Source organism: Arvicanthis niloticus, chromosome 22 (genome assembly GCF_011762505.2).
Source record: "Arvicanthis niloticus isolate mArvNil1 chromosome 22, mArvNil1.pat.X, whole genome shotgun sequence".
In the NCBI taxonomy this organism is placed as follows: domain Eukaryota; kingdom Metazoa; phylum Chordata; class Mammalia; order Rodentia; family Muridae; genus Arvicanthis; species Arvicanthis niloticus.
This window is the reverse complement of record NC_133429.1, coordinates 37056428-37083951: the sequence shown is the minus strand read 5'-3', so window position 1 is coordinate 37083951 and position 27524 is coordinate 37056428. Positions and strand designations below refer to the sequence as shown.

General features: G+C 41.6%; 1 protein-coding gene across 5 annotated transcripts in view; it reads left to right on the top strand.

The window, feature by feature from the left end:
* Window positions 1-20796: 20796 nt before the first annotated feature.
* Tbc1d15 (TBC1 domain family member 15) overlaps window positions 20797-27524 on the top strand; it is a 54435-nt gene continuing 47707 nt past the window's right edge. For 3 of the 5 annotated variants that reach the window (XM_076920242.1, XM_076920245.1, XM_076920244.1), the window contains exon 1: window positions 20797-20930. In XM_076920242.1, coding sequence (XP_076776357.1) covers window positions 20901-20930 — 30 coding nt within the window. In that variant the 5' untranslated portion in view covers window positions 20797-20900. Of the gene's footprint in view, window positions 20931-22974; window positions 23159-27524 lie in introns of all 5 variants that reach the window. The other 2 variants (XM_076920246.1, XM_076920243.1) reach the window with 2 other exon arrangements.

The following is a 27524-nucleotide window of genomic DNA, read 5'->3' as shown; positions in this document are numbered from 1 at the left end:
CCTAAGCAGAACCAAGAGTGCAGGTCAGCTTGGTCGTGAGCTCTGTGTTTCAGGAACTTGACTGACCACAAGATAGATGGTTGGTTACGAATAGGCTCTTTGAGAATAGCCCATACAAAATGTTCCTCATGACTGTTCCTTAGACCCTGTCACAAACTGAATAATGGGTTGGGACTTTCCACAGGTACTCTCCAATAACCCTCCCTTACTCCCCCTGGGTTGTGGTTCCCCTCCTGAGTTGTGGTTTTTGGCTTTAAATTCTCTCTGTCTCCAAAGTCCCGGGGTCAGACCCCATTGCCCCTGCGTGGGCTACGGGTCTTGACCTCAACATGTTGATCGAAATATACCTCTTGCTGATTGCATCAAGTTCGGTGTCTTGTGAGTTAATGGGTGGCTGAGAATTCCTGAGGCTTGGGTGAGGTCCTCCCTTCGTGGGGGCCTTACACAACAATGGCTGTCCACCAATAGAAAATCCAAGAATCCAGTAGTTGCTCAGTTCACAAAGCTGGATGTCTCAGCTGGACTTCAGTATACATCAGAATCATGAAGATGTAAGCTCCAGTGCCAGTGAAGGGATGGACTTGATTTTGGCAGCAAGAGCAAGTAGCCAAAGGGAAAAGCAGGCTTCCTTCTTCCATATCTTTTATAGGCTTCTCACAGAAGGTGTGGCCCAGATTAAAAATGGATCTTCCCACCTCAAAAGATCTGGATTAACAGTGGATCTTCCCACCTCAAAGATCCAGAACTCAAAGTGGTTCTTTGTACAAATACCTAGGCCGTATAGCTAGGCATATTCCCAGGCTAGTTCATGAATTACTTCACCATTTATTCTAATCTAAGTTCTGTTATGTGGCTGGTTACCTCTGCTCAGGTTCCATACATCTGTTACCCTTAGGATTCCCAATTCTCTTCGCTTGACCTGACTCTCTCCCAGCATCCTTTCTTCCTATTGAAACTTCCGTTTCCTATTTCCTGCCTCAGCTATAGGCCAATCGGCTTTATCTGAGAGGCAAAGCTTCCATACAGACTTCTTCTACAGTTCTTCCCATTTCAAATTGTTTCACTGAGAAAAAGAAAAATCCCTCACACGCGTGCCCAGCCATTTTGGGCTTTAGTTAATTCCAGATGTAATCAAGTTGCAAGTTGACAATCAAAAATAGCCATCACTTACTGCTTTAATAACTTGAAAGGCATAAGGAATGGTTTTAAAATTCAGTTTAACTCCAGAGCTCCAATGAGCGCAGCAATAGAGTGTGAGATCAGGAAGGTTTGAGGTGTCTAAAGTAATGGTTAATCCATTTGCGTTATATTGTTTTTTAGAATCTCTTCAAGAGTTCTACGGCTAAAGTAAGTTCCAAATGACTGTGTAAGTCAATTCTGGTAAAGGAAAGAAGAGTACCCACAGAGCACAGGGCACAACTCTCAGTGTGTAGTGTGCACTGGAGTCATTTGGGCCAGGTAGATCTATCTGTGGTGCACTGGGCCACACACTGGACTTCTAGAGTCAAAGCTTCTGGACCAGTATTGGTGCCTGACTCCCAGAAGTACTGGGCAGGACCAGAAACAAAACCTGTATATAGTTTATACATTTTCAGATGATCCTAATTTGTAGCTGTTGGGGTTCAGGAGTAACCCCACAAACCAGACGAACCCAGATCTCAAACAGGGATGGCTTATTGAGCACATACCTAAAGACTGATTGATCAGGGCAACAGTTGAAAGCTGCATGCTGGACATTTCTCAGGGCCAGCTTATAAGGCTTAAACAAGAAGAAAAAAAAAAAAAACCACAATGAGCTCATACACAGGTGTTAGAGGTTCTTTCTGGTGGTCAGCCCTGACTCATGCTATTTTAGACATAACAGTTCATATTGACCTAAAATTTGACAGGTCCTATGTGAAGCTTATAATTGTGGAATTTCTTAAGATTAATGAACCTTATAACATACAGAACATAGCAGGGTATGTGGTCAGCATGACCCTGTTCTGAGACAAGTTATTTTTCCATATTGATGACTGGCGGGCATATTATAGCAGCAGTATGAAATAGCTGGTGGACATGGAACAAAATAACTATAGCTATTCTGGGGGTCGGGGGCAGGCCTCAACAATAGCCAATGTTGAAGATAAGTAGAATAGGTAATCCTTGAGGAATGAAGTGGGCTACTGTCTTAGTCAGGGTTTCTATTCCTCCACAAACATCATCACCAAGAAGCAAGTTGGGGAGGAAAGGGTTTATTCAGCTTATACTTCCATATTGGTGTTCATCACCAAAGGAAGTCAGGACTGGAACTCAAGCAGGTCAGGAAGCAGGAACTGATGCAGAGGCCATGGAGGGATGTTACTCACTACCTTGCTTCCCCCAGCTTGCTCAGCTTGCTTTCTCATAGAACCCAAGACTACCAGCCCAGGGATGGCACCACCCACAAGACATCTCACAGCCCAGGGATGGCACCACCTCCCCCCTCATCACTAATTGAAAAAGTGCCTTACAGCTGGATCTCATGGAGGCCTTTCCTCAAGGGAGGCTCCTTTCTCTGTGATAACTCTAGCTTGTGTCAAGTTGACATACAAAACCAGCCAGTATAGCTACAGTATAAAACAAAAGCAAGTCTGGTGGAAAAGTGAGACTCTCAAACAATCGCTTAAGCTCTCTTTAGTAGTATTGGGCCAGTGACAGTCACTGTTATTGTTTTTTTTTTCTTTTTTTGTAGCTATAACCATTAATTGAATCAAAACACTTGAAGGGACATGAGAAGAAGGCCTACATACTTAATGATTACTTTATGGGATGTGAATAGCTACTGAGAAAATCAAGGAAACATTCTTCTTCCTTGAAGGTTTTTAAAAGGTTAATTATCAACCAGTTCTCTCAACCCTTAAATTACTTTCTGAGAGTAAATTAGAAAGAGGACCCAAATCCCATTAGGAGATTGTGCCACCACTGGACATTAATTCTTATCCAATGGCACCCTGCTGTTCGTTTTTCACCATCAAAAGGCTAACTTAATCCTTGTTCTGAGCTTGCATACTGAGCAATTTTGGATAATTGTATGTAGAATGATTACCTTCATGACAGCCTCAAACCCATGCAGAAAAAAAATGTCATTCTTGAGATGCAGTTTCAATTTCATAAAGCAAAGTCTGGTACCTGGAAAGAGAGTGTCTGAGTTTTATGGTATTGTATTATTTTTTTCTCAGAGGAACTTCCAGTGGTCCCAGGGTAATGATTCAAGGTAAATATGCAGTACTGATATTGCCTGGGGCATGCAAACAAATGGAGCTATATGTTACCCGCTAAACGATAAGTATGATTAATCAAAGGTTCTATAATTTTGGCCATAAGCTCTTCATTTGTTTTTAATATTCTCTCTCTCTCTCTCTCTCTCTCTCTCTCTCTCTCTGTCTCTCTGTCTCTCTCGCTCCTTTTTTCCCCTTCCCTTCTCCCTCTTGCTCTGGCCCCCACTTGCTCCAAGCCCCACTTAACTCCAGGGCCCTGCTTGCTCCGGCCCAAAGGTTTTAATTTATCTATTATATGTAAGTACACTGTAGCTGTCTTCAGACACCCATAAGAGGGCATCAGATCTCATTACGGATGGTTGTGAGCCACCATGTGGTTGCTGGGATTTGAACTCATGACCTTCAGAAGAGGCAGTCAGTGCTCTTAATCACTGAGCCATCTCACCAGCCCCCCTAAGATTCTCTTTCTGAAGAATACATTTCAGTGACAAAAACCCATGTAAAGAAGGACATATTTTAAGCTGGTTCGTTGTAAAAATGATACTATTTTCATAAACTCTATGGCAATTGTTCCCTTCAAATTAACCGGTTCATGTAAGTAAATTGATGAAATAGTGTGCGACAAGAATCCCGAACAGCAGCATTACATGAAAGTTGATTTTAACAGCGATGGATGTTGCATTTCTTCCACGAGTGCCTACACCTTTCTCATGACTCAGTGTTCCTCAATATGCTTTCTCTTGTGCTTCACTAAATGGAAGGGCGAAGAAGGTTTGAATGTGTTCACTGCTGGCAATTTAGAATTAATTGTAATAGCTCTGTAATCCAAATTACAATCTGTCATTCCCAGTCAAAGCGGGAAGCACTGTAATCGTATCTTAGAGTTCCACGGCCATTGATCATGGCTACCTCATTTGCGTCGTAATACACCGTGACGAATTTGTGAACAGAAATACAATCTTGTAACAAGCCAAGAAACAAGTATTGTTCTTGTCTATAATAGCAGCTGAAAATTATTTCCTAGCAATTGAAAAGGAGAGAGAGTAAAATGACAAAAGACTTCAGTTTTCTAGAATGAATAAATTAAGAGATGCAGGCATTTTTTTAATAGAACAATTAAAAGACTTTTTATATGTATTTGTTGGCATGAGGCTAGGAGTGCATGATCAAATGTGGAGGTCAGAGAACAACTTAATTGGTTTTCTTCTTCAACCAAGTGGGTTTGGGGATAGAACGCACCTCATTTGTCTTGCTGACCAGTGTCGTTACTGGTTGAGCCATCTTTTCTGTCTGACAACCTTTTTTTTTTTTTTTTTTTTTTTAAGATAGAGTTTCTCGGTGTAGTCTTGGCTCTCCTGGAACTTGATCGTAGACCTGGCTGACCTCAAACTCACAGAGATCTGCCTGCCTCTGCCTTCTGACTGCTGGGATTAAAGGCATGTTACATCTCTGCCTGACATGACATCATTTTTTAAAAAAGATGTATTCGTTTTTAGTGTATGTGTATGGGTGTTTAGCCTGCATGTCTGTCTGTGCATATGTGCAGGTGGTGTCTGAAGAAGAAAGAAGAGGACTTCAGATTCCCTGGAACTGGAATTGCAGATGGCTGTCAACTACCATGTGGGTGCTGGGAATTGAACCCAGGTCCTCTGAAGAGTAGCCAGTGTTTTTAACCTCTGAGTTACCAAAAAACATTCTAAAAGAAAACATTATAAAATGCTTTATAGATTAGTATTATTTTAAAAGATTTTAAGAATTACTTTTAATGCCGGGTGGTGGTGGCGCACGCCTTTAATCCTAGCACTTAGGAGGCAGGTGGATTTCTGAGTTCGAGGCCAGCCTGGTCTACAAAGTGAGTTCCAGGACAGCCAGGGCTACACAGAGAAACCCTGCCTCAAAAAAACAAACAAACAAACAAAAAAAAAAAAACAAAAAAAAAAGAATTACTTTTAATTATGTCTAGGTGTGTGTCTGCATATTGGGTATATGCCCGTGAGTGCAGGTGCCCATGGAGACCAAGAAGATATATAAAATTCTTGGAGCTGGAGTTTCAAACAATTATGAGGCATCTGGCCTGGGTGCTAGGAACCAAACTTTTACCTTCTGGGAGAGCGGCAAATGCTCATAACCATTAAGCTACCTCTCCAGCGTCAATGAATATTTTATTTTAAAAATCCATTCAGACTCTTACAAACTCCTCTAGTGTATTCATTTGCATTGCAGCTTATTTATTCAGCTCTCTCTTTAGTGATCAGTCAGTTGCTCATATGTTATTGCTATTACAAATAATATTGTGGGGCCACGATGCTAAAACATACTTGGAAATCCAGAGAACGGGTTAACCAGGTTCAGAGGGAAATGAAGAGAACTGGCCGCTACAGTGTCATATCAGTTTGAATGGCACAACTTCCTTTGGGGAAATGAAGAAAATATAGAAAGGATATCAGATTAAGGTCAACACTCTGAAACTCCAAACACAAAAGCTTCCAGGTGCTCTGGTTTCAATGTCTAGGGTGGAATAAACAAAGCCTGGTACTGCACACCTCTAAACCCAGCACACTGGATGCGGGAGCAGAAGATCAAGAAGTTCTAGATAACTTTTGCTACATAGTGAGGTCAAGGTCAACCTAGGGTACCTGAAACCCTAGGGGGAGCAGGAGGGAGGGAGAAGAGAGAAGGAGGAGGAGGAAAAGAAGAAGGAGGAAGAGGAGGAGGAGGAAGAGGAGGAAGAGGAGGAGAAGGGAAGAGGAAGAGGAAGAGGAAGAGGAAGAGGAAGAGGAAGAAGAAGAAGAAGAAGAAGAAGAAGAAGAAGAACAACAACAACAACAACAACAACAACAACAACAACAACAACAACTACAACCACTACAACAACAGCAACAACAACAACTCTGACTATTCAATGAAAGCAAGTTTTACTTTGAGGAGTCTGGCTATTAAGTGATGAAGAAATAACAGATTAAATATTCCCACTGACAGTCACTATTGAAGTAATTGCTCTGGGGGAATTGTTGCAGGGTATTTGATCACATTGTGACCCCCAACATTGTGAACTGGAAAAATCTTTGTCACGGTGTGGCTCAGCCCTAGAGCACACCTTTAATCCAAGAGCTGAGTATAATCAACTCTAGGTCAAGAGGCAGAGCAAGCAACCAGCTCACAGGGAATGAACATAAATACACAGAAAGGAAGGTCTTTGAGTTGAATGGTAATTAAGACACCATGGAGGAAAAGGAGCTTTTTCCTCTGTGGAATAGGAAGGTCAGCTGGGTGCTTTCTCTGCCTCTTTAAGCTAGCAGGTTTTTACCCCAGCATCTGGCTCCGGAGTCTTCATTGGAAAGATCAAATGGTTGGGATTTATGTTTTTTAAAACAACAGGAAATGCTTCCAGAATTATTAGATGCAAGTGGCTAGAGAATTCTGTCATGTATGGTAGCCAAAAACAAATGAATCAATAATGTTAATTTATTAGAAGAAAGTCAAGGGGACACATATGCCTTCTGGTAGAAGTATAGACGAGCTAGCTCTGGCATATCCTTGCCCCAAATTAAAACCTCATGAGCAAGCCTCCTTATGTTCTCTACCAGAGGTACAATATTCTGAGGACTGGTGACAAATTGTATGTATGCAAATATTCTGGATCATAAGAGAGGGTTCCCTAATGAGACGAACTAAATCAGGAGCAAACTCCTGTCATCCTTCTCAGCCATGAGCTAGTCACACATAATTCTTTAAGTGGGACAAATTGTCTACAGTGAGCAGGCTGAAGAGCAACTGTCCTATGCTCTTGACACATCAACGGGAAAGTTTTACTCAAATGAAAGCATTTCCAGGTCTAGAGGTTCAACTAAATAGTACACCTTATCTGATAACCTTGTAGACATTGTAAACCCTCTGTCTTGGTAATTTCGTAGACTCTGTTTTTAGATGTACTTATCCCAACCACAAGTCTTCTCAACCATCCATCAATATTTATCTGAGTTCTTGGACCCAAACTTCGTCATCTCCTAATCCTACAAGACCACATTCTTTTATTCCACTATAGATCTCTTTCAAAATTCTATTATTCATTTATTTTTTTAAATTTTGTATATGTGTTTCCTGCTTGTATGTATGTGCACCATCTTCTTGCCACGTGTGCTAAGAGCCCAGAAGAGGGGAGTCAGATCTCCTGGAGGTGGAGTTAGGATGGTTGTGGGTCATCATGTGGGTACTGGGAATCAAACCTGGGTCCTCAAGAAGAGTAGCCAATACTCTTAACCACTGAGCAATCTTTTCTTTCTTTTTTAAAATTTTGTTTGTTTAATATATATATACTCTCTCTGTAGGTGTTTTCAGACACACCAGAAGAGGGCATCACACTCCATTACAGATGGTTGTGAGCCACCACATGTTTGCTGGGAATTGAACTCAGGACCTCTGGAAGAGCAGTCAGTGCTCTTAACCTCTGAGCCATCTCTCCAGCCCTGAGCCATCTTTTCAACCCCAGTTTTACTCTAGATCTTATACATCCATCAGAACTTCAAGCTCAACATCTCCCATTTTCACAAGACAGCACATAGATTAAGCAAAGCTCAGTTAATTGCTAGTCCATGAAAGAGTAACAGTTTGATCTTGGGACAGGAAAGCTACAGGTGGATAGCACTAATTTGGTTGGGTTATCAGGGTCCTGAATAGGATAGAAGAAAATTATCTTAAAATAGATAATTATTGGTGGATACAGCATAGTAAGAATTTTAAAGTCTTTAAAAGCAAATGTTGGCCTGGTAAATGGGAATTTTGTCCATTTAAATAACCCATTGCCCCCAAGATCTGGCTTTGCCCAGTAGTCGGTTGTTCCATTTAAGTCCTAAATCCTATTAAGCTGTAGGTCACAGACAAGTGTTTCTAGTCCAAACTCTTAGAAGGCGTAAATATAAGCTCTTTTCTTTCCAAGGTAAGGAGAACTTGGTTTTCAAATTGTTCTTGGAGGGAAGAAATGTTTATATTTTGGCGTGTATGTATAAAGAGGTGTTTTCTTTTCCTTTTTTTCCTTTTCTGGAGACAGGGTTTCTCTGTGGGTAGTCCTGGCTGTCCTGGAACTCACTCTGTAGACCAGGCTGGCCTGGAACTCAGAAATCCACCTGCCTCTGCCTCCTAAGTGCTGGGATTAAAGGCATGTGCCACCGCTGCCCGGCAAAGAGGTGTTTTCTTAACAAATGGTGGTGAATAACATTCTAAAGTTAAAAGTGGAAGACAGATTTAATGAATATCTACTATGATAATGAGGTATAATAATACATGACTCTAACGATCACAATCCTAATATTGTTTACCTCTGGGTGATTTTATTTCCTTTGTATCCATTTGTACATTTTTCAAATTTTCTACAATCAATATGTATTACTTTAGGAGTAGAAACAAATTAACCACAGAGAAGTTCTATTTGTCTCTGGAGTTAATTTGCTCCCAACGTTTTTTACAAAGATTGACTTCTTTTCCTATTGCAATTACATTTTCTGGGTAGTTACATATTTTAACTCTGAAGGCATCTACATAATGCAGTATAGAAGACATTAACTTTCAAAACCGATGACAACACATCTGCCTTTCTTGTCATTATTATTCCTCTCTCTAGCAAATGGTACATAACTTATATTAAGTGATTATTAAAAGAGGTTGCTTTAACATACAAGTCAGTAAATAAAAATAAACAAACACAGTATGACTTTGCCCTTTGACTGTTCTAGAAATGGTAGTAAAGGAATGAGATCAAGTCATAAAAAATGAGACTGTATTTAAATAAGATTAGGCTAAAATCTTTTTTTTTAACCACTCATTTTAATTGTTTCTTTATCGGGTTATTAATTTATTATAGCCAAGGCAGATCATTCTTAGTGGCTTCTATATGAGAGCAACAGTCTCTAACAGAGTTAAAAAAAAAAATTGAGCCATAGTAACTTTTCATTTGTGTTAAATTTGTGACAAGCCTTTTTGCAAAGAAAAAAAAAGGTGTATTTTATCAGTTGTAAGTATTGTCCCTAATGAGGCTTTAACCCCCTACACACACACACACACACACACACACACACACACGCACACACATGCACACACACGTTTTCATAGAATTGTGTGAAGAAAACAAGTACCCTCCTGCTGCTTTCTCCTTCATCCTATCAGCACATGCGACTTAGGTTGCATGAAAACAGTTGCCAAGTTGCTAACTTCCTTGCTGTGCCCCTCGGTATTTCTTCCAGATGTTCTTGTTCCCGGTGATTGTTAACACAGTAACACATAACACAATTGACAGGGTAGGTGCTGACAAGAAAAGGAGGAACAGCTGCGTGTCTATGTGTGACTACACAGACGTTTAGATAGACTATTTTAAATTGACTTGTTGACAGTTTCACACATGTATACAATGTATCTTGAGCATATTCACTCCCAAATCCCCTCTCCTGCTCCTCTTGGACATGGTCTACCTTTCTTCCCCACACCACTTTCATGTCCTCTTTCTTGTTTTCTAACTGTCTGAGTTCAGTTTGTAGTGCTTGCATGAACACGGGTTGGGGTCATCCTCTGGAGCACAGTCATCTACCAGTGGCCCCACTCTTGAAGAGAAATGACTCCGTATCCTCCAGAAGCCTTCAATGGCCCAAAGGGTTGGGGCTTCATGACTGTCTATCCGTGCTGGAATGTTGACTGGCTTGACCAGGTTCTAAGTCTTGTTCTGCTGTGAGTTCAGGAGTCCCAGCACCTGTGTCGTGTTTCAAAGACAGAATTTTATGGCCTCCTCCCTACTCTCTGACTTTTATGTTATTTCTGTATCTGATCTTCCCTGAGCCTAGTTGGTACGGGTGTCCCTTTTAAAACTGAGGACTCAAAAGTCACTTCTCAGCACTTGGACCAGCTAGGAGTTTTTCTTACTACAAAACTAAGCTTCTCGGGCCGGAGAGATGGCTCAGCGGTTAAGAGCACTGACTGCTCTTGCAGAGGTTCTGAGTTCAGTTGCCAGCAACCACATGGTGGCTCACAACCATCTGTAATGGATGCCCTCTTCTGGTGTGTCTGAAGACATCGACAGTGTACTCACATACATTAAATAAATCTTAAAAAAACAAACAAACAAACAAAAAAACCCTAAGCTTCTTTAACCAAGGCTGAGAGTAGCACTAATCTATTCTCATGACGCAGAGCTAAGCAAACACATTAGAATGGATTACTCTGTATTTCCACTTTTCTGATACTCAGAGCTCTTCTGTCACATGCTGGATGGAAAAAGTGGTCTAAGTGTTTGGGTCCCTCCATCTCTCCAGGCTTCTCGTAAAAGAAGACACCAACAGAACCACTGAGTGCAATGGTTTAAATATATGCTATTGACTGATGACTTTGAGAGTAATGTAATCTATTAAGCCTTTCTGAAGAGTCTTTCCATTCTATAATCTAAGGGATATGGTAGTTTTCTTGTGGGGGAAGCCATCAGGATTGGAGGAAAATCTCCACTGTGGCTATAGCTTTTAGGAGTGGCACAGTTGTAGTAAAAAATATTAAAAATTCCAGCCCCAGGTTTCTACCCCACCTTTGGTTATTGAGTTCCCAGATAAAACACACACACACACACACACACACACACACACACACACACACAGCCTTTATATTTACAACGTGTCTGAGGTAGCACAATAGCTGGGCAGCTGCCTATCCTCCATGCTGTTAGAATCTATTTCCTAACGATAACCCTGAGTTATTACTTACTATGCTTCATCTGGGCTGCTCTTAGCTCCAATTGGGCAGCCTCGGGATCATGCTCCCCTCTCTTTATCCCATGGCCGCTCTCCTCTCTTCTCTCCTGCATGTTCTTTTTTTTTTTTCCATGGTTGCCTCTTCTTCCTTCCTTCCTCCCTCATGGTCCTCTCTCCCCAAGCCCACAAAACCTTAACCCATCTATGTCTTTTCTGCCCAACTATTGGCTGTTGGTATCTTTATTTACCAATCACAGTTAACTGGGGACAGGGTTACTCAGTGTCTTACATACCACCTCTCTTGTTTGGGGGGTAATCAGTCTTGGGGGCCCCAAATTAGCATTAGAATACAAGCAGCATTAGGCCAACCTACTACACACAGTAGCACACACAACATGCCTGGCTCCCAGGGATTCATCAAGGTTGACACTTCTTAATGGCACTGCCTTATTGGATGACTTTTCTCCTTCTCCTTCTCCTTCTCCTTCTCCTTCTCCTTCTCCTTCTCCTTCTCCTTCTCCTTCTCCTTCTCCTTCTCTTAAAGATTTATTTATTTACTTCATGTATCTAAGTACACTGTAGCTGCCTTCAGACACACGAGAAGAGGGCATCAGATCCCATTACAGATGGTTTTGAGCCACCATGTGGTTGCTGGGAATTGAACCCAGGACCTCTGGAAGAGCAGTCAGTGCTTTTAACCGCCGAGCCATCTCTCCAGCCCCTTATTGGACTTCTTAATGGAACTGGTGTCCTACTGACACATGCCTTCAATTCAAGTGTCATAAAAGTAAGTCACGTTTGTATAGTTATACTTGTAGTAATGATTCACCCAAGATTATCTAGTACTGCTTTTCGTGCCCCTCAACTACCAACAAGAAGTATGATATCAGTATAATACCCAGAAGAACTTTCTAGAAAGGGATAGAACTGAAGGAAGTAATGCCAATTGTATTAAAACTTCAAATCATATAAATGGTTTAAAGTGGCAATAGAATTTCTTTATTCCTCTATGTTTAGAGTTTGGTATAGAAGTTTGGGTTTGCCATTTACACCTCTTTTATATTACTTTGCCTTTACCACATACGAAAATCTGGTATGCAGGAAAATAAAGGGCTTCGCTTAAATGGTTGGTTCCAAAGCATGCTTAAATCCCAGTAACAGAATGAGGTGTGACCCTTCCATCTATCAGCTAATTGGATCAGCTTCATATGTGCTGCCTATCCTATCAGCTAATGGAATCAGGTTTCCTGTGTATTTCACCCCCTTTCTTAATGTGTTCTATTGACCCAAAGTTACAGACATGATTAGGGAGGGCTACATCAATTATGCATGCAGTCTTTCTTAAGTAGAGGATGTTCAGATCTAACGCACAAAACGACTTTTGTAGGGAAAGAAACATTGCCAAATCGTTGGGAGGGCTGGTGAGATTGTAACAGCTGTTATTTACAAGGATTCGGCTTATGCAGGTATCTTCATCTACTGGCTTTCCCTTCCATCAGGGCAAAGTTGCTATAAATTCACGGCAACATACTTTTAAAGTACTTATATAGCTATTTCCTTTGGATTCCAAATAGCTTAGAAATTTTCTTTTTTTCCCCTTTGATTATAAAAAGTTTAAGAAGACATTTAGAATAAAGTTTGAGGTCATGGGAGGAGAGGAAAACGTGGGTGGGCCAGCAGTGAGGCTGAAAAGGTGCCCGAACCAGAGATCTCTGTGCTCCGTAGTGAAAAATACAACCCCTTTATATAGCAACAGTTCTATTTGCTGTGATTCAGAGCAGAAGGAAACATCTTGTGAATAATTAACTACTTCTTGATTTTCCCATAGATATTCCATCTCTAAATGTTAGCGCATCATAGAAACATATGGTATAGATGCTGCTATGAAAAGTATTTCCCTTCAATGTGTACATTCTGACCGGACAAAAATCCCAGTACAGACAAAAGGAAGTTCTGTTCCTAACCAAGAAGCTCCTTGCAGTGGATACCTGCTAGGAGAGGGAAATCTGTTTTCTCCAATGGAGTGACCCTGAGTATGTCAGCTACACTCCAGGGCAGGCCATACTTAGGAGCATTTGGCCAACATAACACAGAATCGTGTGTGTGTGTGTGTGTGTGTGTGTGTGTGTGTGTGTGTGTGTGTGTGCATGTTTGTGTTCATGAGTGTGTGAGCATGTGCGTTAGTGTGTGTATGTGTGAATGTGTACGTGTGTTCGTGAATGTGTTTGTATGTGTGTGCATTTTTTATTTCACATTGGTTTGGCGTTTTTTTGGTTTTGTTGGTTTGTTATGTTTTAATTTTTCTGCTTTTTCTCTCTTTCTCTCTTTCTTCTCTCTTTCTTTCTTTCTTTCTTTCTTTCTCTTTGCCTTGGGAGAAAGAACATGGTAGGTCAGGGAAGATCTGTGGGGAAAAGAGAATGTGATCAAAATATGCTGTATGAAAAATTTTAAATAAAAAAGTATTTTCATTCAAAATTCACCTATATACTAAACCATGCCTCTATTTTGAACTTTTGAAACAAAGTATGCTGTTCATTTTATTTTATTTTATTTTATTTTATTTTATTTTATTTTATGTCTTACAGTCCTATCAGTAGTGGCTGTCATTGTTATTGTTCTGGAAGAGTTGTGTAGAATGAATCTCCCTCTAAAGAAGAATAGAGATGCTGCAGACATTTCTCCCAATTCATATATGTTTTTTTAAGATTTATTTATCTTATGTGAGTACACTGTCGTTATCTTTAGACACAACACACGAGAACATCATATCCCATTACAGATGGTTGTGAGCCACCATGTGGTTGCTGGGAATTGAACTTAGGACCTCTGGAAGAGTAGTAAGTGGTTTTGACTGCTGAACCATCTCTTCAGCAGCCCAAATCATATTCTTAATTGTACACCTTATTCTAATCCACTCATTTTCCATATGGCAACTGGGAGCTTACTGGAATCATCTCATTCTCATTTGAAAAAAAGAATTTAAATTTTTGAAAAACAGAGGTTTTATTTCAGAGTCATTTGTATGGTCAGGAAACTCTAATACTTGAAATATTTTTACTGGAGGGTCATTAAATGCACCGTGTATTTACCTCATTGTTGGACACCTGATAGAAAATAGATTCAGGCATGGCATACCTCTCAGAAGGAACAACAACCCTATAATCTGTTACCAGAGGCCAGGAGAAAGACTCAGTGTTCCAACTTAATGTTTAATTTTTCCCCTTGAGACAGGATCTCACTATGGAGTCTTAGCTGGTTGAGAATTCACTGTCTAGATCAGAAAGGCTTCAACTTTGTAGGAAATCTTCCTGCTTCTGCCTGTCAAACCACTTTACAGGGGAAATTAGAGGTAGGAAACCTCACATCAAAACCCTGAAGAAGGAATATGGGCATCTCTGGACCTCCTGGTACCTTTTCCTAATGCAGCTATTTTGAATAAAACCCCCTTCTCTATTTTTCACTATTACTTTCTGTTTAATTGGCCTGTCATGGCCAGACTCAGCTTGCAAGGCTGTCGGGCCCTGGTTTCTGATCCAACTCCAATAACGCTTCTACTACCCAAGTACAGTTCTGTATCACTGAATCCCTAGACTGGGCTTACTTTTAAAAAGATTTATTTTTAATTAGTTGTATGTGTTTGTGTGGAGACGTATACACACCCAAGTGAAGGTGCCTACAGAGTCCTGAGGCTTCTGATCTCCCCGGAGCTTGAGCTACAGACAGTTGTGAGTCACCTGAGATGGATGCTGGAAACTGAACTCTTGTCCTCTGTAACATCAGTAAAGGCTCTTAACCACCGAGTCACCTCTCCAGCCCCTGGGTTGGCTGTTGAAGAACTGTTAGCTAGCTGCTATGGTTAAGCCTGTGAGTGCATAGCAGAGGTCACTGAAGAGCCCTTATAAACAAAGAGAGAGCTCAATTGGGGTTGTTAAAATATACAACTCTGGTGGAATGGTGGAAAATAGGCAGAACCATTAGAACTGAGAAGGAGCCCAGACTTTATCTCATCTATGTTGCTGGGTCTTAAGAGTTAATGGCAGGTCATAACTGAGAAAAGTAAGGATACAAGACCTTACGATTCATCCTAAAGGAAGAAAAAGAAATTTATAGATTAGGTCGGTAGACAAGGAAGTTGCTACCCATTCGTGTGAGAGATGGCAAGGGCTTTGTATATAATGGGCTAATAGAGTGTGATTTCCTATGTGGATTTAAATCTCAGTTGTTCACCTGGTGCAGGATATGGAGTATGGTTACCTCAGTATTCATCTGATCATCTTTCTTCCTCTGTCTGGTATTAAGCAGCCATTTGCTGCAGGAAAGACTTGGTACGTTTAGTCACAGTATAGTAAGTCTGGATGAGGCAAAGCTGAGCCAGAGACTCCACTCAGTTTAGGAAAGAGACTGACATGGAATTCTGGTGGATGAGAAAACAATCTGAGTTAGGGATAGGCAATGAGTGTGATAAATAGTTCTGCAAACAGGATGAGAACGGCTTAAAGACCTGAGCATTCTATTTCATCTTGATCCAAAGGCAGCCAGAAAACTTCCACAGTGGGCAGAGATGGAGCACTAGGAGACCTCAAAGCCCGCCTACATAGTGACACACTTCCTCCAACAAGGCCACACCTACTCCAGTAGGGCCATACCTCCTAACAGTGTCACTCCCTGTGGTCAAGCATTCAAACAAATGGATCTATATTGGGGGGGGGGGAGAGAGGCAAACCTATTCAAACCACCACACCATGCACACTTAAATCTCAGCTTTTGAAGGTGGAGGAGTTCAAGCTCATACTCCATTGCATAGTGAATTTGAGGTCATCCTGGGCTACAAGACACCCTGTCTCCAAAAACAAGAGTTGAAAAGCACAGGTTAATGAAGACACAGAGGGGAAAAAAAAGAATTCTTGTACATTATTAGGTGACAATATGTTAGTACAGGAACATCAATTACACTTTTAATTGAAAGCTATATGATATCTCTTCAAAAATCTCAAAATAGAATTAGAATGGAAGCCAGGCAGTATTGGCACATGCCCATTCATCCCAGGATTCAGAAGGCAAAGGCAGGTAGATCTCTGTGAGTTCAAGGTGAGCCTGTCTACAGAGCAAGTTCCAGGACAACCATGTTCACACAAAGAAACCCTTTCTTGGAAAAAACAAAACAAAACAAAACAAAACAAAACAAAACATACAATGGAATCTCGTAGCCTTGCTCTGAAGATTTACATCTGGGATGGATGGGGAACTTGAGGATTGGGGGGTGGGTGAGGGTGGGAATGAAGGGGTATGGGAGTCTCCATTTTTTTTTTTTTTTTTTTAACAGTGCATAAACCATACATTTTGTTTCTGAGTTCAGTTTGTATTTTGTGGAGTTTTGCCTTAAAGTTCATAGATGTTACTACTCTACAGTTTTATTATAGCATCTTTGGCTTTGATGTCATGGTACCGTTGACTTTATGGGATGAGTTTAGAGGCGCAAATTTTCCTTCATGTCTCTTGTTTTAAGGTTCTGAGAGTGGGTGTCAGTTCTTTTGGTGTTTGGTAGCCCTCACCAGAGAAGACATCTGGCTCTAGGGCTTGTCATTGTTGGTCCTCTCCTCTCCTTCTTCCTCCCTGACCCCCCCTCCCCCAGCCCATTAGTCTCTTTACTAGTTATAAGTTTACTCAGAGTCTTTACTTCATTATTAGAATTGGTAGATTGTGGCTTTCTAAGAATTTGAATTTGGACATTTTATCAACATAAACCAACATTTTGGCATGTAGTAATTCACATTGCTCTTGTATAATCCTTTTTCTTTCTGCAGAATCAATGATATTCTCCCCTTTGTTTTTAATTTCTACCACATTGAGTCTTCTCTGTTCATTTCTCTTTTTTTCTTAATTAAAAACATTTATTTAGAGTGTGTATACATAGTACAGTACATTCCAGTGGTATGTATGTCAAAGGACAACTTGTAGGAGCTGGTGTTTTCCTTCTCTGTTCATTTCTTTATCAAGCTATAGTTTGTGTCTTGGTTAACTTTTACTGTCAAAAGGAAGTATCACATGGTGTGGTGGTGGTTTGAGTATGCCTAGCCTAGGGAGTGGGACTATTTGGAGGCATGGCCCTGTTGGAGTAGGTGTGTCACTGTGGGTGTGGGCTTTAAGACCCTCGTCCTAGCTTCCTGGAAGGCAGTTTTCTCCTAGCAGCCTTCAGATAAAGATGTAGAACTCTCAGCTCCTCCTGTACCATGCCTGCTTGGACACTGCCATGCTTCTGCCATGTTGATAATGAACTGAACCTCTGAACATGTAAGCCAGCCCCAGTTAAATGTTGTCCTTATAAGAGTTGTCTTGGTCATGGGGTCTGTTCACAGCAGTCAAACCCTAACTAAGACACACGGGAGTTTCAATTGAGGGATTACCTTGATCAGATTGGCTTGTAGCCAAGTTTGTGAGGGGTTATCCTGATTGCTAATTAATATAGAAGGACAAGGTCTACTGTGGGTGCTACCATCCCCTAAGCCGGTGGGCCTGAACCATATAAGAAAGCTAGTAAGTGGGGGCACAGGCCAGAGAACCAACCAGAAAGTCAGTCAGTGAGGCAGGTTCCTTCATGCTTTGCTTCAGTTCCCTTTGAGTGCCTGCTCTGACGTCCCTTAGTCATGGACTGTGACCTGGTAGTATAAGCCAAAGCAATCTTTTTTCCCCCTCTATTCTATTAGCTCACAGTGCTTATCGAAGTAACAGACATCAAACTAGACCTGCTTGTTAATTTAAAAAAATTTTTTTGAAGAACCAACTTCTGTTTTCATTGATTTTTCTATTTATCACTGCTTTGATCACTATTTATTTCATCCACTATCTTTGGGTTTAGTTTGACTTAAAATGCAATAATAGTTGATCGAATCTGCTTCTTTCCAAATTAAATTCTGATCTTTATCAATGTATGTGGGTTGTATACACTTTAAGACATACATTTCCATACTATTCTCTTGGAAGGCAGAATGTACTTTTCTATTAAGATGAAAATGTGGTTTTATTTAATGCGTAGAATTATCTTTCTCAGTGGGGTATAATAACGTATCTTCTGGGGCTGAAGTCGGATCAACAGCTAAGATCACTTGTTCTTGTACAGGACGCAGATTTGGTTCCTAACACACAGATGGCGGTCCACAGTCATCTCTAACTCCATATCTCAGGTATCTGACTGTCTCTTCTCACCTCTGTGGGCACTAGGCATGCATGTGGAACAAAGAATACTCATACTCATAAAGTAAATAAAACTTACATTTCTTAAAAATGCAATTTCCTTAAATTATATAAATAAATATAAATATATAAAAAATATAGCTTCCTATTGATGCTATCTTAGATTTGATAAGTCGATGTTACAAAGATCAGTACCTAAGCTCTTTTTGAATTTTCGCTTTTATTTCTGCTCCCCAAAGGCAACCACTTTCAAAATTTCATGTTACTTCTACTTACATATACTCAAACAGATATATTTATATAGGCTTTTACTTTGTAGCTCAGGCTACCCTCAAGATTGATTCTGCCCATGTGCCTGGCTACAAGTGTGTTCCCTTCTTTCTGCACCACTCCATGGACATTCCTATCTGGCAGAAGAAGACAGCCTTACCCAATAAAGGGGGACAGTTCTTCGGTCAAGGGTATGTAAATAGATATGCCCTCCTGCTAGGACTTTCAAACAAGTTCTCAAGGTCCAGATTAAAGGTTTTCCTCAACTATGCAATGGTTATCAAGTCATATTTAAGAGATGGACATTAAAGGTCGGCTGAGGACTGGCAGGATGCCTTAGTTCAACAAATGTCTTTATCCACTAAGGCCTCCTGCCTGGGTTCAATCTCCAGAAGGTAAAAGGGTTTTTTGGGGGGTAAGGGTGGGGGTGGAGAGGGATCAATAGGGAAACTGCAATAGATTACTGGGCAGTGTGAAATTTATTAGGAAACTCTTCAATGCCATGGGCAGAGAGGGCAACATATGGTGAGGTCTCCAAGAAGACTTCAGGCCCTGGCACTGATAAACATGGCTTTTTGGTGGCGGCATTTGCTTTAATCCCAGCACTCAGGAGGCAGAGGCAGGGGGACCTTTATGAGTTAGAAGCCAGTCTGGTCTACAGAGCTAGTTCTAGGATGGTCAGGGTCCTGACCCTCCTCCCCCAACAAAACAAAACAAAACAAAACAAAACAAAACAAGGAAAGAAAACTTGTCAGGGTTTCAGAAATGTGAAGTGCCCATGTGACATACGAAGAGTCTGCTCTTGAAGTTTTCTGGAGGATGCGGAGTTTCACAGTACATGCATGTAGTCAGATGCTGATTCCCAGGCCGGAGGCTGGAGGCAAGGAGAGAATTCTGGAGGAGGATTTGTTACCACAATCCTCTTTGATGTTAACTCACCTTCCAGGTGACAGTCTGTGGCCTGGGATATCTGTTAGCTAGGGACTCGGGGACAATTAGAATAGGTTGCTGCAGATATTATGGCCTGAGCAGAGGCTAGATTCTAAAATTACATTTTTACGGTGGAGGAGACAACTGAGGAGGTTGTCCTCTGATATTCACACACATGCCGTAGATGATCCATTCAGGTTGTGTGCATACACACCAACTAAATAAATTTTAAAAAAAATGCTAGCTAGAAATCTAAATAATATAGGACAACTTGTTGATTTTGGTCATTACTATGCGCAGATTTAGTTGGGCCACTTCCATGGGTATTAAATGTAAAAGCACTTATACGTTTGATTCCTTGATCCATTTCTCAGAGAGGAATCCTGTAATCTCTGCTTTGTCACTGAAATACATGTTCTCCCCCTGGTCCTACATCGATTAAGTCCTACGACAAAATGTGTGTGTGATGTAGTCTGTTAAGGGTTCAGGAAATGGAAAGCTCATTGGAAAGGCTGGTGGGACCTAGATAGAGGGTAAGGGACACGTGGTCCAATCAGAAACTAAGGTGTGAGAGAGTGGAATGGAATGTTAATTAAAGGCCAAGCGTTAGTCAGGTTAGTAATCACATTCAGCTGATCACATGGCACAGCTGACTAAGATATATATCTGGAATTACATCTTTACGAAGCCATAAAGTAGCTTGTGACTTTTCAAAGTCTTTAACCTCTAAGATGTAATCTCTCCAACGGATACACACGGGGAGGGTCTTTTAAACCCCTCCTTGGTCTATAGTTTCTTTAAGATATTTACCATTAAGAGTTTTTCTTACAACATATATTTCCTATTAAAGAATGAGTATGTAGCTCACGGGAATGATCTCAGAAAATTTTGAAACTATTCATGGTTGGGGGAAACAATTAAAACTTATATTGTATGTTATCTTAAAAAGATATTCACTTGGTGCGTATGTATGTGCATTATATTTTTTCTCTAATTTAGTAAATGGCTAGAACCTGAAACACACACACACACACACACACACACACTGAAATGCTAGCCTCATTTCTTCCCTTTATAGGTAGAGTTCAGAATCCTCTAATAATCAAGGGGAAAAGTCTCTGCGTGCATCGGCTCTAGGGCTGAGGTTCAACGCAATCCCAATTTTACCATGACTTATTTACAGCAAGAAAGCTGGGTCAGCGTGTCCTGGGTCTAAACAAGGTGCTCCTTCCATTACACCCAAGACAAGAGATTCGCCGCTTCGCAAGTTAAAAGTGCCACTCCCAAGCAAACTTCAAAAGCAGTACGCTTCAATTTAAAAAGTGGGCGGGGGGGAGGGAAGGAAAAAAAAAAAAAAGTCCAAGCACGCGCAGTGCGGCACGATAGCTCCACCCTCTTAGCATCCTCACCGCGCATGCGTCTAATTGCAGTTCCCGCTACTCCCCGCCCCTTTCCCGCCCGGATGTCTTTGTAGACGGGCCGGATGTTGTTGTGAGTCCGAGAGACACGTGAGGTTCTGCTACGTCATCACCAGGCACGCGCGGGGAACATGGCGGCGGCGGGCGTTGTGAGCGGGAAGGTGAGTAACGGCACCGGGTGGTGCGGGTGCTCCTGGCCGGTGACTTGCGGCTGTCGGGCGGCCGCCGAGGGGGAAGCGGGGCGCGTCGGCCTCGGGGGCAGCCGGGGTGTGACAGCGAAAGGGCTCCGCGGGATGCGAGCTGCCCCTCCGGGGTGCTGGGTGAGCTCGGGGTTAGACGGTTCCTGCTCCCAGGCGGTGCAGGCCTCGGGCGTTTTTTTCCCGGCTCTGCCCCGCAGTGCGGATCCTTTTGGGGACCTCTGAATCCCTTCCTTCTCCCCCGCGACTCTAATTCTCCACGTCTGCCCTTCCGCCTGCAAAGCCTCTTGTAAAAAGCCTTTCGAGGCGCCACCTTGGCTTGGCTGTCTGTCTGTCTTCTTTCGGTGAAGGCGTCAAGTCACCGTGCAGAGGAGCTGACCAGGAGCTCTGCAGCTGTATTCTCAAGAGTTTGGGGGGTCCTGTTCAAAAATGAACCCAGTTGGTTAGTGGTTGAAGGCACCAACGTTTGTTGGCAACTGGCGATTAACAGCGTGCTGGGTTCATCTAGACAAGCATTTGTTAAAACATTTGTTTCCTAGATGTCTTCGGGGCGTTTCAGTGTGTGGGTGTCCGCCCTGCTGTTTTACAGAGGCTTGTCAGTGACACTCTCCTAGTGGGTTAGGAGCCACCATTTAGGTGCAGGGGAGATTAAATTGCCAGTTTATATGTAGAGAGGCAGCTTATGCGTATATAGGGTTATCTGCTTCGTGGTAATGCACCTGGCAGCATTTCCCAGTGGAGAGTTGTTTCGCAAACGTCGGTGACCGGCTAGTAATGACTCAGAGAACACTAAGAACTGTTTACTTGTTGTGGATAGCTTCCGCTGTTCCTTCAGTTTCACGTCTGTTCGTCTCGTTGCTTTTCACCTCGTTTCGAATCTGACAGCGTTTGTGCAATAGCAGATTAGATTGTGGAATAACAAAAAATGGTCTTATCTTCGGTGTTGATCTGAATTGTGACCTTGGGAAATTGGGTAACTGAGAGGTCTCTGTTCTTCGTCTTTATCTGCAGAACGGAAGGGATGTCAGGCATCCGGTATTGGAGTGTTTAGGAGTAGACGCAGCAAGAGTGCTTATATGTTACATATTCTTGCTCTTTCGGAAACTAGGTTGGGCATCCTTTTCGGGTTTACTTTTATCCTTGCCCCTTTTAATTTTTTAGTCTTTTGTGTGTGTGTGTGTGTTTGTGTTTGAGATGAATGCCAATCATCTCTTGACTCATTACACATTAGAAAGTTCTCTTGGTGTTTTTGGGCTGGGCTGATCCAATATGGTACTTTCCAAGATGAAATCTTCACAACTTAAACGTTCTTTTCCAGTTTGCATGGATTCTGAAGGGACCCCTTCATAAAGCAGTTCTGAGACCTAAGGGGCTCTCCACCTTCTACAGTCATTAGTACCGTTCACAGACCGACGTCCTAAACTTAACTCTTGCCTTCTGTAGCTCTGCTTCATCACCTTCTTTGAGGAGACCGTTCATGGCTGCTCTCATCACTCCACTGAAACTGTGTGGGAATGCACACCATTACGTGTTCTTCTCTCTTACACTGTCTTGATCAGTATATTGTGTGGAATCCTCTCTTACAAAGTTAATTTCTGGCTTACTTGTTGTGTCTTTATGTAAAAAGACTTTAAGGCATTGTGTGCTGATTTTTTTTTTTTTTAATGTAAAACTACCTTTTGCTTTATCAATAATAGATGAGAAACCTTTATTTACTATGTTAAAGAATCTAAACTGATTAACTTGTCATAAAAAGACATTAACTTTATGATTTCCTATTTAACCATCTTTCTGTTTAGGCAGAGAGAATATGGTAGAAGTGAGTAGGTAAGCTATTTTTGTTTGTTTTTCGAGACAGGATTTTTCTGTGTAGCTCTGGCTATCTTGGAACTTACTCTGTAGACCAGGTTGGGTTTGAACTCACAAGAGATCTGCCTGCCTCTGCCTCTAAATGCTGGGATCACCATGTCCAGGCTGAGTAGGTAAATCCCTTTCCTTCCTCTTCCAGAGTTCAGCCTTGACTGTTAGTTGTGGATGTTAAAGACACAAAAGATTCGATTGTGACAACGAACCTAGGCTGGCAGCTGTAAATGTCAGTGTTGGTGCTGCCGTCCAGCATGGAGTGACTGCAGATGAAGGGCTGGGAAGTGATGAAGGAAAGTAACCTCTTTTATTCAAAGTAGGAACAACAGGTAATATCGTAGAGTGTAGAGAAGAGCCAGCTTTGTTTTATAAGCTAGTCACTTCCTAGTGACTTCAGCCTTTCTCTCTGCTTCTGTATCCTCGTCTGCAATACAGTAACAGTACCACTTTATGTGGGGTTCTAGGGATTAATTACTAAATGCATCCACGTGCGGTCTGACCCATAGTAGATGCTTTGTCTCAGCTTCCTTGCAATTGATTGGTTGGATATGGCGGAATCTTAAAACTTAGAATTATTATTTTGGTATGGGTGTGAGCTATCTCTTTTTCATTCTTAGTTTGGATATTTAGAAATAACGTGTTTTAGAAGTCCTAGTTTTGTCATTTTGGTAAAGAGCCTATTCTTAAACAGCTGAGCCAGCTTTGTACCCCAAGGCATCATGTTTTGATGATAGTAAATGTCATTATCCTGTGACACCAATTAAGGAGATAGTCCTAATTGTTTAGGATCAAACCTGGCTCAGCTTCTTGAGTTGTATGACTTTGGGAACATTACTTAGCTTCCTTGTGCCCATTACCCAGTTTCATAGTGTTAGTATTCTGTCTAAACTCCACCTCCCCAGTTACCTGGCAACAGCCAGGTATGCTCCTCCCCATAGTTACCTGGCAACCGCCAGGTAGGCCGATCCATTATAAAAGGGGCTGCTTGCCCCCTCCTCTTCCTCTTATTCTCTTACTCTCTTACTCTCTCTCTTACCCTCTTGCCTCTCTGTCCCCTCCCCCACCTTCCTCCCTCTCCACGTGGTCATGGCCTCTACTTCTCTTTTCTCTTATCTCTTCCACCTTCCTCTCCCCACCTTTGCCCTTTCCCCTGAATAAACCTCCTCCCCCTTGGAACCGCCTGGTCTGGAGTGGTCTGTTCTGAGCTGCGGTCGGACTTCTTAAAAGAACTAATACATAGAATGGTAAAAGTATACTTCCAGCGTGCGTGGAGTTGTTGGTGGATTAAATGAATTAATATTTGTAAAACATTTAGAGTAATTCTTGGCATCAAGCATGTGCTTGATAAATATAGATATTGTTTAGCTATTGTTAAGTAATATTGGTTTTGAATATTCATGCTGAAATATATTCATGCAAAGAAATATAAGGCAGTACACAAATATTAAGGTAATATAGTCATAAAATAGAGGGGAAAGTATATAATGTTGGGAACTAAATGGTTGTTATTTAATTATGCTTTAGTGATCTACTATGTGGCTGTTTTCTCTTTCAGCCAAAGAAGAGAGAAGCCTGCTCCACTCTTTAAAGACCCTACCTCCCAACAAACTAGTTTGAATTTAGCTCACAAAATGTGGTCTTCTGTGACTTTTTCCTACTGTGCAATATAAATGTGATTACACACTGTGCCTGTTTCCATTGGTGAAAGGAAAACCAAAGCGGAAACAACCCCCAAACATCCTGCAATTCGAGCCAGTGCATAGTTGAGTAAACACAGAATACCAGTAGAGTGCATTGAATTCTCCCCTCATTGATCAGTTTGTGTGTCTTAGGTTTCTATTGCTGTGATGAAACACTATGACCAGGAGCAACTTGGGGAGGAAAGGGCTTATTTTATCTTACAACTCCCAGGTCACAGTCCACTGAAGGAAGTCAGGCAGGAACTGCAGTAGAGACAGAGAGGAAAACTGCTCTCTCCTCCGAGCTTGGTCAGTTTGCTTTTCCTGTATACCCCAGAACATCTGCCCTGGGCCAGGGAGTACCATGCACAAGGGCTGGATCATGCAGCCATCATCCATTAATCAAGAAAATGCCTCGCATGCAGGCTTGTCTACAGGGTGGGCAGTCTGTAACTTCAAGTGAGGTTTTCTCTTTTCAAATGACTCTGCTTGTGTCAACTGACAGAAAAATCCATCCAGCACAAGGTGCATAGGCTTATTTTTATATATATTGGCATTTTTCTTGCAGTTTTGAAAGTGGGTTGGAGTTTGATTGGCAACCCTGATTAGTTCTTAGAAGTTAGCTAATTTGCTTTGCTATGTCTGTATAGAACCATGTTTTCAAAAGGCAACCAAATAGGGAGTGGCAACATGCTCCTCTGGATAGTGAGATAAGTAGAAACACTGTAACAACTGGTCTGCTTCTGCTGTAACAGTGAGAACTGCATCCTGGGATGAAGGAAAGGAAAAAGATAGCTTGAAAGAGTTTTTGGGTGTCCTCTGCTGGTTCAGTTCCCAGTCTAACTCTGCAAATACTAAGTTCCCAACTATCCTGGCCATGGGGGATAGATCACATAGTGGTTGCTCTCAGGGCTTCTAGACCACAGTTTTCAGAAGAAAGACACACACACACTTATCCTTACCTTGTCTAAATAAGATTCACAGGAAGAGTGTGGAGTCAGTGGAGTGGGTGAGTTTTAGAGAATCTTTATGTTGTGATGGCCTGTAGATTGACAGTTGTCTATCATTAAGTCAGAGTTTGAAACAATTCACCTGCACCTTGCTTAGACCCCGACATTGTAGGTACTCAATGGAAAGAGCAACAGACTCAAGCTGAGGAGGGAATTAGTGAGAGACGAGCCCTTTAATGCCCCTTCCCTGGTGTGGATATGGAGGTTGGAGGAGAGCTGTTTTAGGTGGTTTTCTCTTTCTGCCTTTATCTGGGCTTTGGGGACCAGTTTCAGCTTGCCACGCTTGCCTGGCAGCTATTTTACCCATTGAGACATCTTTATTTCCTTGTGGTATTAAAACAAACAAACAAAACCCCCAAAACTTTTAAAAGAAAATTTGTGTATATGTATGTGTATGGGCCTGTGAATGGTGTGTATATGTGAAGGTCAGAGGACAACTTGTTGGGGTCACGTTTCCCCCTACCGTCTGTGCTGTGGGCATTGAACTCGTGTTGTCAGGCTTGGCATCAAGTGCCTTTACCTGTGGAACCATTACCCTAGGCCCTTGTTCTGTTCATTTTTTTTTTTTGTTTTGTTTTGAACACCTTGAAAACATTGGGAAATCAACATTTACTCTGTCAGAATTTGTTTTGAAGACATTTCTTTAGTAAGAAATTATTGCATGGGTTAAAGTTGGCCACCTCCATTTTTTTTTTTTTAAGATATTTTTATAGTCTTGTGAAGTCAGTGCTTTGGAAAGGTAAAGAATATTCCTCTCTCAGATTTTATTTTGAGATAAGCCATCACTATTTCTTTTTAATTTTTTATGTTTTGATACTATAATATAGTTACATCATTTACACCTTCTCTTTTTTTTCCTTTTAAGCCTTCCCATATACATCTTTTACTCTCAAATTCATGGCCCGTTTTTCATTTTTGTTACATACTTATGTGTATCTATAACCTGCTCAGTCTGTGTTACTTGTGTGTGTTTTCAGGGCTGACCATTTGGTGCTTGAGTTGCCTGTGGTTTTGGGGGCAGAGCTGGGATCTCGTGAGGTTTCAGTCCTCTACTTGAGCACGTCTGCTGCTCCTGCTCAGGGTTAGGCCGGCGGTCGTGTTCGTGTGGTTTCTGACAATCCTAGGATAGGAAGTATAGTCCCACAGCAGACTCTGCTCCTTTGCCTCTTACAGTCTTTTGGTCCCTTCTTCCCCAAAGATCCCCGAGATATCAGGTGTGTAGATGTGTCCACTGGGATTGAGCTCCACACTCTGTTTTGGTTGGTGGTGCTTTTCTGTAATGATCTCTGTTGCAAAGAGACGTTTCCTTGCTGAGAGGTGAGGACTGCACGTACCATGCGTATAAGGACGAATGTTCATAGAATGTTGTTAGGGATTACACTGGTTTAGGAAAATGGTGGTTATGGGTTCTCCGAGATCAGTGACTTGATAGCCCTGCATAGTTGGCTAGGTTTCCAGTAGCAGACATGGTTTTCTCCTGTTGAGTGGAGAAATACTCTTTCTTAAACATTTTTTTTTAAAGGCAGGGTGAGTCTCTTGTAGTTTAGGAGGCTTTGAACTTGCTATGTAGCTGAGGATGTCTTTGAAGATCTGATTTTCTCATCTCAGAATCTGAAATCACAGGTACCATGCACCATATCAGGTTTATTTGGCAACAGAATCCTTAGCTTTGTTTACATTAGGCACTCTACCAAGAATATTCTTAGTGTCTAGTAGATTTTCCTGGAAAGTTTTCCCCTTTATGGGGTCTTTCTTATACTGTGGTAGTTATCTAGGTTGCTATAGGAGTATACCCTTTAACATTTTTTTTTTAGTGATAGTGTTTAGCTTATATGGTGGGTTCTTTGGATGTAAGGGTGATTAAACGTGGATTTTTGCTTCATTTTATCTCCTTTGTTTATTGATACCAGATTTCATATTAAGTCTTGAACTTAACTGTGGAACCCAGGGCTAGTTGTGAGACTTTGATCTTCCAGTTCTTGTCTCAGTGCTGAGATCAGTTATGT